This window comes from Myotis davidii, unplaced genomic scaffold, assembly GCF_000327345.1.
Source record: "Myotis davidii unplaced genomic scaffold, ASM32734v1 scaffold1569, whole genome shotgun sequence".
Taxonomy (NCBI): Eukaryota; Metazoa; Chordata; class Mammalia; order Chiroptera; family Vespertilionidae; genus Myotis; species Myotis davidii.
In genome coordinates this window covers 341,131-355,511 of record NW_006299704.1, presented here as the reverse complement: position 1 = coordinate 355,511, position 14,381 = coordinate 341,131, and the positions used below count along the sequence as shown (strand labels likewise).

The 14,381-nt window shown below is 46.9% G+C and overlaps 1 protein-coding gene across 1 annotated transcript in view; it reads left to right on the top strand.

The window, feature by feature from the left end:
- The first annotated feature begins 6 nt into the window (after positions 1-6).
- The window catches only part of LOC102760885 (sodium/hydrogen exchanger 2-like), a 33,182-nt gene continuing 18,807 nt past the window's right edge, over positions 7-14,381 (top strand). The window contains exons 1-4 of the mRNA XM_006775421.2: positions 7-152; positions 592-794; positions 7,665-7,754; positions 8,257-8,327. Coding sequence (XP_006775484.2) covers positions 17-152; positions 592-794; positions 7,665-7,754; positions 8,257-8,327 — 500 coding nt within the window. The 5' untranslated portion in view covers positions 7-16. The remainder of the gene's footprint in view (positions 153-591; positions 795-7,664; positions 7,755-8,256; positions 8,328-14,381) is intronic.

Here is a 14,381-nt window from a genome sequence, read left to right as displayed (position 1 = left end):
GACCATCAAGTACTTCATGAAGATGCTGAGCAGTGTCAGCGAGACCCTGATCTTCATCTTCATGGGCGTGTCCACCGTGGGGAAGAACCACGAGTGGAACTGGGCCTTCGTCAGCTTTACGCTGGCCTTCTGCCTGGTCTGGAGAGCCCTGGGTGAGGAGCAAGTTGCCCCAGAGAACAGCCGTCAGCTCACAAAGAGCAGGACTTCTTCTCGCCCCTCCCTGCTGCTGCTGTTCCATCTTCCTTCCTTTCTTCATGCTCCCCATCTCCCTCTCTTCCTCCTCTTTTTCCTTTCATCCTCATTCTTTTCCTCTTTCTTCTCTTCTCCCTCTTCCTCTTCTGTTCTTTTCTTCCTCGAGCATCTTCATGCCTTTGTTATAAGTCAAGTTAACCTTTCTTGACTCGTCTGAGTCCACATTTTAACCCATGAGCTTTCACCAAGAGCCTAGTCGTATAAGGAGAGGAAGGGGCCAGATTCCTTGGGGCCTGTGCTTAAGTCCTTTCCCTGCCACAGAAGCTCAGAAAACGAGTCTTCGAATTTACACACCCTGGCTCACACAGGCCGGTGTTTTGGCTCTGTTTTCCTTCTCAGGTGTCTTTGTCCTGACTCAGGCCATTAACTGGTTCCGGACAATTCCCCTGACCTTTAAGGACCAGTTCATCATTGCCTATGGAGGGCTCCGAGGGGCCATCTGCTTTGCGCTGGTGTTTCTCCTTCCCGCGGCTGTGTTTCCCCGGAAAAAGCTCTTCATCACGGCTGCAATCGTCGTCATATTCTTCACTGTCTTCATTCTGGTGAGTAGAGTATTTTTCTCCCAGCAAAGTCTCTACCTTCACCAGGAGGAAACCTATCGTTAGACTATCATAATTGTGAGAAATGCTCACCTGTCCGAATTCAATTAACGGGCTCGGAGACAGAAGTTGGCGAAACGAGACTTTTAGTGTGGTCTTGCAAGAGCCGGTTGGACAGGCACATGGAGCAGCAATCACAGGCAATTGATCCCTAATGTGCGAGAGTCCCTCCCCGGGCCCTCACTGGCTGAGTCCTATGGGGTTAGCAGTTTTCTCCCTATGTCACCTAGGTCTTATTATCTTCTATTGGGTTATTTTAAAAAATGGTCTAGGCCTTTTCTAGTTGCCTCCACCTCCCTTTGTCTAGTTGTGGCAGCGGATCTTCCTAGGAAATGTGCTGCTGGTCACGTACAGAGTTCTTTGTGCTTAGACCCTCTCCCCTCCTCCCTCATCCCGCTTGCCCTGGGAACTCAGTAACCATTTCCATGAAAAGCTGACTCTGCTGGAGATGGATCCCAGAGGCCTATCTCCTACATAATGAGCCCCTTCTCCAGGGGCAGCTCCATAAAGGTGCGTGGAAGCTCTATCACATGGATGTTTCTCTCCCCCCTCCGCGCGCCTCCCGCTTCCCTCCCACTCTCTCTAAAAACAATGGAAAAAATAACCTCACTCCTTGAGTGAGGATTTTAAAATATTATGAAATTACAAATAACTTCAGTAATGTTACATAAAATGTAAGCTGTCTCTCTTGTTTTCAACTTATGCTCAAGACCAGGCACAGGTGGAGTCCAGTGTAGAAAGCTGAGCCGTGGGAGTGGCTGTGGGCGGGCAGTCTGGGCGGCTCCTCCCTGCCCCTGCCCCTGCGGCCTCTGCTTACTTGCTCTGGGATCTGGATAAGGTCCCTCCTCCCAGGCAGCAGAGAGGAAATCTGAGCACAGCAGCTGGTGCAGGGACTGGCCGGATGATGTGACTGGATGATTTGCTGTGTTTAATTATAACGAAGTAAAATGCTCATAAAAGGAAGAAAAACTTAACAACTTTTCTTGGAAAGGAGAAATGATTAGAGCACAAAGTTATTATTTAATTAATCCCTATAATCGTGTAGCGGGTCCTCAGAATTCTGGAAACCCATTCATTGACTGTCTGGAAGCCCATCAGGTAGCAAGGCTGGCTGGAATTCAAGGGGCAGCAGTCTCTGTGGCCTCCATTGACCATAGTGTTGTATCTGCTCTGCGGTGTTGGCCGGAGTGGTGAAGTGTCTGGATTTTATCTGACTAGCAGGTTACCAGGTTACTGTTACATTTTCATGGATGCTTGCAGAAGACACCTGACTCCCGGGTCAGAGACGAAGGACTTTCTTACTCAGGGTTAAATCCTTCATGTTGATTTGTGTCAGTTCTCTACACTGAAGTCGCTGTGGGTGACACAAGGGCCGGTGGGGAATGCCTGCATGTGCGGGGGCAGAGGGACAGGGGCAGGACTGAGCTGAGGTCTGACACTCTTTGTCCAAGGGTAGCATTACCTCATCTCTCAACTTAGCTTGTTGCAAGTGCAACCTTGACCCGGCCTGGTGACAGCAGTCGGCCTTGCGCTGTGGCACCCTCTGCAGGGGTGTGGACACTCAGACAGCAGGGAGCCTCCCAGACAGCCCGACACCCCTGCTCACAGCCTCTCAGCATTGAGGTGCCGGCACTCTCTTACAGAGCGTGAACCTTCAAATAAGCCTGGGTTTGGAAAATAAATGGCCATTGGAAAATAAATGTTTTCCATATTGCTGTGCAGTGTAATAATGGCACATTCCTACCTTTCACTCCCATGCCATTACTGGTAGAGTTCCATGGAATTCAGAAAATTTTATTCTTGTTCTACAACAAAATGAGCAAGATGATCAGAATGTTTTAAGATGAAAAATGTGGGTGCATCGTTTAGGATGTGAGAGAGAGAACAGCAGACATAGCACCAGGGGTTCTGACTGAACAAGTGAGGGAAGAAGGGGCATTCAGAGGGACATTCACTTCCTGCAGGCAGTGTGTGGGGCGGTTGTGTGGGGCGGGGGGGTGGGGGGGACGACAAGGTTGCCATGCTGAGCCTGCACATTCGCCTCTTGGGGTCCTGGAGACTGCCCTGGCGGCTGTGCTATGGGCCTAGAACTTAGGGGAGAGGCACACTTGAGACGCACCAGCGCGGAGGCGGCTTTGAGAGCCTGAGTCTGGCCCAGGGCAGAGTGAGGAGAGATGGCACTGACCTTTAGAGGTCAAGCAAACGCTGAAGAGCTGGCCCAGGAGCCTGGAAAGGTGAACAGTAACATTGAAGAAAGCATAGGAGGCGTCCTGAAGTCAGGTGAGGGGCGTGGTCAGGAAGGAGAGGGTTCTAGCCACCTTGGCTACAGCTTTGGGGCCAGGCCAGGTGGGGGGCCCTGTGGGGGCCAGGCCAGGTGGGCAAGGAGCGGGGCAGGGAGTGCCCTGCTTCACAGAGTACTGTCAGAGCATGAAGGGGAGGGTTGGGGGGAGGCGAGCCAGAAGCAGGAGGTAGGAGACACCGCAGCTCAGTGGAGTCTGGGAGAGGAGAGTGGGAGTAACACAGGGGAGCATGTACCGAAGGGGGTTTCTGCGTCTGAATTTACAGACAGGAGTCCTAGCAGCAGTGGCAGTGAAGGGGAGGGCACAGGGGGGAGGCCGCATGCAGCTAGCACTGTGCAGTGCCAAGGCCTGGAGGAAGGCTGAGCAGAGGCCTTCCCAGGGGGGCTCGAGCCGGTGCGGGGGTTGAGGGGGGGGAGCGTGAAACCTGCGCGCACCTGGTAAACACTGTGCCCAGGGGGCTTGCGGTCTGTGTGAAGTGTGTGTGGCAGTCACACTGAGAGACATCTATTTAAATGCTCTTTGATGGATTTAAGAGAGTGAGCTATCTTTCTAGGCCTTATCAGGTTGCTCCCCGGGTGACCTAAATTAGAGAGAGAAACATCAATGATGAGAGAATCACTGATCAGCTGCCTCCTGCACGCCCCACACTGGGGATGGAGCCCACAACCCAGGCATGTGCCCTGACCGGGAATCAAACCATGACCTTCTGGTTCATAGGCCGATGCTCATCCACTGAGCCACACTGGCTGGGCTAGTGATATATTTTTTTAACAAAATAGTTTATTTAAGTTTTTCCCAAAATTGCCTGCTAAATCAGCAAAGAAATATAAGGCAGTTCCTTCCTTTAAAAAAATTAATTCAAAGAAATCAGTTTCTTCCAAAAGAACAAACCAAAAAGGACACTCATTACCGGTATTTTATAAGCAGTAGGTTTTACGGCACTGAGAGCAGAGAGGGGGCCGCGGCTTTCAAGGTGCAGGGGGGGGGGGGGGGGGGGGGGGGGCGCTGGAGCAGAGAGGGGCCGTGGAAACCAGTTCCTCTGTGCCTGCTGCCCAGCAGCCCTTGCAGATCCCGCTCTCAGGTGGCGCATCTGTTGAGCCAAAGCCAAATGAATGGCTGAAAATTGTACTTGAGCTTTGCAGCTATGTTTTGCAGTGGTTTGATGGAAGCCTGAGGTGGTGTGTTTGTTTGATGATTGTTTGTTTTTAAGGGAGTGAACTATCTTTCTAGTCCGTATTGGGTTGCTCCCCAGGTGACCTAAATTAGAAATTTTCCAATGTGCCTTCTCAAAGGTGTTCTTTTTTTCCCCTCTGTCTCTCCCAACCAAAGACCTAGGCTCCTGTAATATAACATCTAACTTAAGGAAATAAATTCATACGACACTCAGAGGTGCCAAGTACCCTAGTTCCAAAGCATAAGGATTGAGAAAGGAAGGAAGAAACCAAGGAAGGAAGGAAGGAAGGAAGGAAGGAAGGAAGCAAGGAAGGAAGGAAGGGAGAGAGGGAACCACATGGTTATATAAATAGGGCTTGGAAGAGTGTGTATGGAAATGTGGGCCAGGAAGGAAGGAAAGAAGGGAAGGAGGGAGGGAGGGAGGGAAGGAGGGAGGTGAAGGGAGGGAGGAAGGAAGGAGGGAAGAAAGGAGGGAAGGGAGGGAGGTAGAGAAGGAGAAGGGAACCAAGTAAGGAAGGAAGGAAAGAAGGATTGAGGTAGGGAGGGAAGGAGGGGGATAGAGGGAGGGAGGAAGGAAGGAGGGGAGGAAGAAGGGAGGGAGGAAGGGAGGGATGAAGGGAGGGAGGGAGGAAGGAGGGAAGCAAGGAAGGAAGGAAGAGGAGAGGAAGGCAGAACTTGTGAAATCTCTCCCATGGGGCATGACATGACTGCAGATAATCCAGAGAGAGGAGTGACCATTGAAGGGAGCAGTGTCAGCAGCCCTTGCCTACAATCAGTACTTGTTATTAAATAGAAACTAATTATAAGGCACTAGAGGCCCAGTGCATGAAATTTGTGCACTGATAGGATCCCAAGTGGCTGCCAGCTGCCACCAGGTACTGCTTCCCTTCCCCCAGCCAGCCCTGCCCCTGGTCAAATTCCTGGATGAACTCCTGATTGAGGGGACAATTTGCATACTACACTTTTATTATATAGCATGTTGTAGTTTAGAAACTTCAGTGGATCGGGGCGCCAGGCCATGCCTGCTTCCTGTAGTTGGTCAGTTGTGTCTTATTTGTGACAGTGCAGTTATTTCTCGATTATTCTCCCAGAGTGAAATTGGCACAGGACTGGGGCAGGCCCTTGTCCCATCTTTATTTTTATGTGCTATATTTACAACTACCATGGACCCACTATTTACTAAATGAATAGTGACAGAAAAAAGCAGGTAAAATGACAGATTATATCCTTAGAACACATTACATAGTTTTAAAAATTGCAGTGATTTTGTCGATGTTTTCCCTGGAGTTATTAAACTAGTGGCTTCATGGACTCTGGATGCAGGGAAATCCATCTCTGTCAAACACATGTTTGCACCTCTTTTCATTTACATAAGTTATAAATGACAGAGTGTGTATTGATTAGACAACTGCTATTACCACCTATGTTATTTCAAAGCAGCACACTTTGAAAGTGACACAGATACAATGAAAGGTGTGTCATACCAAATTTGGTCAAATCAGTTCACACTTCAGACAGTTAAAGTTAAGCTGAAAAATGCCCAACGCTGGATTGATGGGATAAAATAAATGGCCTCATTTTTTAAAGTGTGTGTGTGTGTGTGTGAGAGAGAGAGAGAGAGAGAGAGAGAGAGAGAGAGAGAGAGAGAGAATTTGTTTTATTAAAAGCATTCTTAAAGATTTAAAGATGTGTGGAAATATGAGATGGAAATCAAATGTACAGCAGGGAACATATCTCAACATATCCACTACCCCCTAAACCCCCAGTAACCCCTCCTATACATGTATTCTTCATGCCAAGTAGTGGTAGCCTTCACCTACTAAGCAAGAGACTTAGGGAACTTCACTGATGCCCCTTCTCACTGCCCCTCACCTGGCCTATTTTAGGGATAATATCACCTAATTTTAGTTATATTCCTGCTAGTTTGTTTGACATCTGAAAGTCCTTGTTATTCTTTTTCTGAATTTTTCTGGTTACATTTGCTCTCCCAGCCTCTCAGCTTGCTCTCTCACGTCTGCTACAAATCCTTTGGAATGTTATTGGGGTTGTATTGCATGGATGTTGAAATAAAATCATTGTAATAATATTGTTCAGTAATCCCATCTAGGAACTGTATATCATTTTAAAACTCAAATCATTTTAATATCTTTTAATTAAATTTTATAGTTGGTTTTATAAAGGTTCTATGCATTTTGTGATATATATGAAGAGAATATTTAAGTATACATACATGTGTATTTAGTGTCTAGACAGTATACTACTCTATATCTAATGTATTATTTGTACTCTGGTGCATACTGTTATATGTGTTCTCTCTCTCTAGATGTAGATACAGACATAAGTATAGTTTTCATTGCTATTGTATAGGTGTTTTGATTCCTTTTTAAATCGGTGTAAGGGATGGATTTGTGTATGTGATTTTATGTAGACACTTCATGAAACTTTCTTGGTACTTTTAAATGAAAAATAATCATCTTAGATATTTTAGGACCAAAATAAAGCGATCCCTGAGCAGCAATCACCTTGTTTTTCCCAAATCTCTCTCCCCCTTGATTGACTCGGACAAGTGGAGCCGGCCCAGCACGGAGCGAGTTCCCTGTTGGTTCCTGGTTGTGATGGAAATGCTTTTCATGTTTCATTATCAAGTCCGCTGTTCCCTGGGGTTTGGCAGGTAGTTTAGCATGTTAAGGACATTCCTTTCTGTTCCCTGCTTGCCAGACACGCTGTGGTTCTCATTTCCCACGCTGGGTGAAACATGCCCAGCTCTCCGTGCCCTCCTGGCGGCCAGCGCGCTCCTCCGCCCAGCGTGTCTGAAGGCTCCCCTCGGTGCTCCCGCGCCCTGTGTCTCGCTCATCTCTGCCTGCTCATAGCTGTTTGGGGTATATTTTTCTCCCCATCACACTATAGTCCTCAGCTGAGGTCCTTAACTATTCCTGTTTGTGTCTTAAATGACCAAGCTCCTGACATGTATAAAATAGATGCTCAATTAAAATTGTTTTAATAAACCAATGAATGTAAAAATCATTGAAAAGTTTTCTATGGATAATACAAGCAGGTGATTCCTGTAACTTGGATAATACTTTATTCTTTCTTAGAATTTCTTTCTATTCTTAGAATTACATTTTCAGTTTCTTGCATCTTATTCATCCTGTTTCTAGCACATGCCCTCGGGAAAGACGCCAGCTGCTGAGGAGGAAGAGACCACACAATGTCCACACACCGGGTTGCATCTTGGGAGCAGGATATCTTTGCTGGTTATGGGACCTGAGGAAAATAAAAGTTATCATTGAATTTTTAATTTTATTTTATAAGAAAATTCACTTTCTCTCTTTACATGCAGGGAATAACCATCCGGCCACTAGTGGAGTTTCTTGATGTTAAAAAGGCCAATAAGAAGCAGCAGGCCGTGAGTGAGGAGATCCACAGCCGGGTAGGTTCCGGGGGGCTATGGGCCAGGTGAGAAAGAGGACGTGGGTGCTGGCACACAATGTGGTGCCGGGGGCTCAGTGCCTGGAGAAGAGGGATGGAGGGAGGTAAAGAAGAGGGAGGGCCGAGAAAGGCAGGAGTTGGGGTGCGGAATGAGCGAAGCCTCGGGGTGGCTTCTCCAGCTCAGCCTGGTGCGCTCCCCAGTGAGGGGCCCTCATCACCTCCTTCAACCTGAAAATGTTTCCACTAGAAAATTGTCATATTTCATATTTTCTAAAATTATGAATAAACATTTAAAGATGAAAAAAGTAATCTCAGAATTGCTTAATATCCAGGTGACAAATATCTCATCAATGTTAGAAGATTGATTCTTGTTTCATTGCTTTCAGTTAAAAAAAAAAAAAAAGCAAAAGCTACTAGTATTTGAAGTGTAGGCATGATATGAATAGAGTAGAAATTAGTGCTTTTAGTTAAGATTAATCAATGAGCTGCTTTCTTCTTTCTAGTTTTTTGACCATGTGAAGACTGGGATTGAAGATGTCTGTGGACACTGGGGCCACAATTTTTGGAGAGACAAGTAAGGAGGCGGAGCCCTCACCTGATGAGGTGGCTCCCGATGGCTCTGGGCACTCACTGATGGGAGTTGTGTTTCATAACGTTCCCTGTGTTGCCAGAGGGTGTCCTTTAGGACAGAGCTGGGCTGTAACAGACCTGAAGCAGCGGTGGGTTTAACAAGACAGAGTGTGTTTCTCTCTGGTATAAACAGCCAGAGGCAGGCAGTGTAGGTCTCCTCGCTGAGTTCTGCTCACAGGTTCCTCACAGTCCCAGGGCCCTCTGTCTAGTTGATGCTACTAACAACTTCCATTTCAAAGTTGCTTCATAGACCAAAATGTCTGCTCCAGCATTAGCTCTTATGCATAACGTCCAAGCTGACCTTGGGAAGAAGGATCGTGAAGAGACAAAGAATATGTTCTAGCCTCCTCCTAACAGGGACACACACATTTCCACACAGTCCTTCCAGTTACATCACAGGCCTGGCCCTTCGCAGCCAGGCCCAGTGGTGGGACACTTCTCACTGCAGGTGACACTGAATGCAGTCTATTTGGTAAAAACTGGGGGTCCCATTACTATTTGTTCTGCCAAATATCTTGAGAGCATCTGAGGACATAAATAGACTAACAGAAATAACAAGTATTTTTAAAGCTACACTTAGCTAAAAGATTATGTGCACTTTTATAAATGCGTCTATCATCTGTCTATCGTCTATCACTTGTCTATCATCTATCATCTATCTATCATCTATCATATGTCTGTCATCTATTTATTATCTATCATCTATCACCTTTATCATCTATGATCTATGATCTATCATCTATCATTGATTATCTATCATCTATCCATCATCTATACACCATCTATCATCTATCATCTGTCTATCATCTATCTATGATCTGTCATCTATCTATCATGTATCTATGATCTGTCATCTATCTCTCATCTATCTATGTTCTGTCATCTATCTATCATCTCTCTATCATCTGTCTATCATCTACCATCTATGTATCATCTGTCTATCTGTGGGGTTTTTACTTTTAAATGCTCTGTGCTGGATAAATAAGATTCGGTGACTCTCTTCAAGGATCTTAGAGTTGAAGTGGAAAAGGCAGCCTAGCCAGTCAGAACTGCTGGCGAGAAAAGACTTAGGAAGGAGGTGGCATGTCAGCTGGTCCCTGAAGGTGGGCAGGTTCTAAGCTGTGGTTGGTGGGTCCTCTTGCCCTCCTGCCTTGTCTTTCCTAACAGAGCCCACCCCAGCTGATTACAGGAAGTTGACCAGCCTACCAATTTATGTAATGTAATATAGGGCATTTTTAAGTGCTTCTGTGATGGCACACTACCTGAGAAGTGTAAACGACAGACTCAGGCCTTTAAATGTTTGCAGTATAATAAAGGCAACAAAAAAGTCATAAAGCAAATAGAGGGGTGAGTGTGAGTGTGTGTGTGTGTGTGTGTGTGTGTGTGTGTGTGTGTGATGTCACTAAGTCATAAAATGAGTTGTGCAGATTTCAAATGCTATAACCACCTTTATAACCCTGACCATACTGTTTACCAATGTAGAACGGCTCCTTGGAACCAGCCATACTTCATCACTAAAGGAAAATATTTGTCACATATAGACATAAAGTAATAAAACAACACAAACTAATATCTTCACTGTAAAAATCTGGCAACATGGCCATTTACCTTGGGCAGTGTTCACTGTTCCTGGAGGCGGGAGGTAGGCCAGAGCACCTGGCTGTTGCGTGGGACCGCGGCCCTGCATTACAATCCCTGGGAGCGGCTCGATGCAGATGGCTCTGCCTCTCCTCCCCATGGACCCCACAGCCATGCTGTCCCCCTGCTTCTCCCTTTCGCCAGCACTCTTCTCCCTGCCCCACCACCCTGCTAAGTCCTGCCTGGTGACAGGTGACAAGTGAGTAGAACAGTTTGTTCCTTTTCAAAAGTAAAGATTGGGCTAAAGATTTATATCACTCCACTGCCCCAAATGAGGAAAAATATGAGTGTCCTGACCAAGTAGCTCAGTTGGTTAGAGCCTCGTCCTAATAACACCAAGGTTGCAGGTTTGATCCCTGATCAGGGCACAGACAAGAATCAACCAATGAATGCACAAGTAAGTGGAACAACAAACCAATGTTTCTCTCCCCCCGCCCCATCTCTTTCTCAAAAAAAAAAATTGATACATACGTTTTTTAAAAAATAGATGTGTTAGAGATGGGTTCCGGGCAGAGTTAGAAGAAGGAAGAGGTGGCCCCTGTGGTGTGTGGATTTGCCTGGGACACAGGTGGAAGGAGGATCAGGGAAAGGCTGGCTGTGTCCTGTCTTGCAGGGAGAGGCATTTAATCTCTGGGCATGAGCCTGTTCCAGCCAAACACTGCAAGTTGCAGGCTAATTGAACTGTAAATACTAAATTTGTCAGAGACAACTGATTCGTGTCTCTGAAAGGCGATATTGTTACATGCCTGACTTGCTCTCTGCCATGTGCATACTTCATTTAATTATTTAAGCATTTCCTTTAAGCATTTCATACACAATGTTTTACAGGTAAATCTATAATAATAAAAGTGCAATATGCTAATTCAACTGGACAGTCGAACGACCTTCCAGACGAAGCTGGGGCTGCAAGGGCCCAGGCAAGCTGCCGCAGCTACGAGGGCCGAGCTCCTTGCATGAATTTTGTGCATCGGGCCTTTAGTTTTAAGTAATTTTCTGAATTGTGAAGTGCGCTGTTTATGCTGGGAAGTGGGTATGGAGGGATGCGGTACTGACAAGCCATTTCAGCTTTAGTTCTCTCAGGTCCTATCTCTGGTATGTACTAATTATTGATGTTACAAACGATGACATGAAAAGAAGTGATTGTTTTAGGTGTGCTGGGTACCCTTCCGTTCCCCCTGGGACCCTCATGCTGTTGCTTTCTAGTGTTCTGCAGAGAATTCCGGAGGCAGTGGGTCCTTGGAGAAAGATGTGACAGGGCAATGCAGTAAGGGGGGTTCTCAAACTTGGCAGAAGGAATCTAATGATGGAGAAAGAGACTTCCCATGTGCAGCTTGGCAGAGAAATGAAAGGTATGGAAATAAAGCAGAAAGAAAGTGCGCAGCTCTGCCCGGCCAGTGTGCTCAGTGAACCAAGAGGTCGCTGGTTCACAACCAGGCTTGCTGGTCCCCCCAGGGGTGTGCAGGAGGCAGCCAATTGATGTGGATGTTTCTCTCTCATCAGCTTCCATGTGTCTCTCCCTCTCCCTTCCTCTCTCTCTAACGTCAATGAAAACATCTTTTTAAAAAAGAAAGTACACAGCTCCTATCCAAAAACATCAGATGTCATTGTCCTTAATGTTTATTCTTCATTTTGTTTGTCTCTTGGGAAAAGCTAAAACAATATAATAATAAAAGAAATTTTAAAAAAAAAGGTGTTGCTGCCAAGAGTCCTGCTCAAACTTAGACTAAAGTCAGGCCCAGCAGTTAGTGCCGTGGCCAGTCACCAGCAAAACTTCTAAGGATGACTCTTTCATGATTCACAGCCCTCAGTGTTCCAAGCCCAGAATGCGGTTAGCGTTGTTTTCTGTTTGTTTTCAAAGCACAGGTGTGCCTATAGAACTCCTTGGGCTCATGGTAATCGCTGTAATAAATTTCTTCCTTTCTCAACAAATATTTACTGCATGCTGTTTTGTTTACATATTGACATAATAATGTTACATAACAAACCAACCCAATAGTCAAGTGCTCAAAACAATAGTCACTTATTATTAAAGCGCCTGAGTCAGGAGGTGGAGGTGGAGGGGAGGCAGCTGCTCTGGGTAGGGTGGGCGGTCTGACTGTCATACCCCTGCTCCAGAGGGTTGTGTGGTGTCCGCTGGCCCCGCTGCCTCTTCTGTACCTGTGCTGGCTTCACGCTTCTCCATGTGGCATTGCCCTTTGTCTCAGGACTGATGGTTACTCCACTCGCATCCTCCTCATGGTAATTGTGCAGGCACAGGAGGCAGGGTAGAAAGGCAAGCCTCTGCTTCCATCGCCATGCCTGCTGCTAGCCCACTGACCCACACAAGGAACTTACTGAGCTGAGTGGCAGGAAGCGGGCCAGGTGGGTCACTTAGGCCAGGGTGGAAGGACATTGCCAAGCAATATGGCAGAGGATGTGCATATAGGGAGGAACTGGGGCCGCAGGATTCCTTCTTGCGTCCAAGCTTACAAGTGTGAGGCACTGAGCTGTGCGCTGGCAATACCCAGAAACAACCCCCACCTCACCCACGGAGGCCACTCTCATGCAAGGAAACAGCACCACAAATACTAGATTCATTGCATGTTAGAAAGTAGCTTCTGTGGAGGAAAATGTATCCAGAAACAGAATAGGAATTTGGTGGAGAAAGGGTGCCATGTCTGTAGGAGGAGGTTCTCAGGAGGAGGAATAGTCAGTAGAGAAGCCATAGGTGGGAGCACAGCTGGAGAGTGTCCAGGAAAACAGAAACACAATGAAGACCACCAGCAAGGACACCAGGGAGGACACGAGGATGGGCAGGAAGGACACCAACAAGGACACCAGGAAGGACATGAGGATGGACAGGAAGGACACCAGGAAGGACACCAGGAAAGACACCAACAAGGACACCAGGAAGGACACCAACGAGGACACCAGGAAGGACACTTTTCTCTACTAAGTTCTCACCTGCACCTGCTACCACTTTTCTTCTCACGTTACTATCAGGTGCGGGGAAAAGCAAAGATGTAGAACTGATTGGGTAGAAAGAAGCTGCTTCTATAGATAATGTTTCTTACAGTAGAGAAGCCATAGGTGGGAGCACAGCTGGAGAGTGTCCAGGAAAACAGAAACACAATGAAGACCACCAGCAAGGACACCAGGGAGGACACGAGGATGGGCAGGAAGGACACCAACAAGGACACCAGGAAGGACATGAGGATGGACAGGAAGGACACCAGGAAGGACACCAGGAAAGACACCAGGAAGGACACCAACAAGGACACCAGGAAGGACACCAACAAGGACACCAGGAAGGACACCAACAAGGACACCAGGAAAGACACCAGGAAGGACACCAACAAGGACACCAGGAAAGACACCAACAAGAACACCAGGAAGGACACCAGGAAAGCAGGAAGGTGGAGGCACCCAGGTAAGAGGAGCACTATCGGTGCAGCTCCAGTGTGTGTAGGGCCTTCAGGTCACTGCTTTTCCTCAGGTGAGATGCAGGGGAGTCTCATTGTTTGACATATGTTTTAACAGGATCACTCTGCCTTCTGTGTCAAGGATGAGCTGTAGGAATGTGGTGGTGGGAGCAGGGAGACCAGTCAGGTGCCCATTGCAAGAATTCATGGAGAGATAATGATGTCTTGGACATGGTGATAGCAGTAGAAGTGGTGAGGAATGGCTGGGTTTTGTGGGTATTTTGGCACCAAGACAAACTGCTGATCGGGTGGACAGAGTACTCATTTGCCAGAGGTATTATAACAAAGTACCACCATTGTGGTGGCTTAAACAATAGCAGTTTATTTTCTCAGTTCTCCGGACTAGAAGTCCAAGGTCAAAGTGCTGGTAGATGTTGTTCCTTCTGAGGGCCATGAGGGAAGGGCCTGTCACAAGCCTCTCTCCTTGTCTTGCACACGGCCTTCTCTTCCTGCCTCTTCATGGCATCTTTCCTCTGTGCATGTCTGTCCACATTTTCTCTTATTACACAGTCACGTCATATTGGACTCAGGCCCACTCAAGTGACCTCATTTCCATGTAATCACTCCTGTCTCCACATATGGCTACATTCTGAGGGACTGGGATTCTGGCTTCAACATAGAAATTTTTAGATGGACACCATTTACACTAATAAAAGACAAACATGCAAATTGATCGTACCTTGGCTACACCTTAAGCCATGCCCACCAGCCAATCAGAGAGACTATATGCAAATTAACCCAACCAAGATGGCAGCTGGCAGCCACAAAGCTGGAGCAAGCAGGAGGCTTGGTTGCCCAGTGATGGAGGAAGCCAAGCTTCCCACGGCCGGCTCTGAGCTCCACTCAAGGTATCAAAGTTTCAATTATAGAAGACAAATAAACCCAAAAAACCTGCTTTA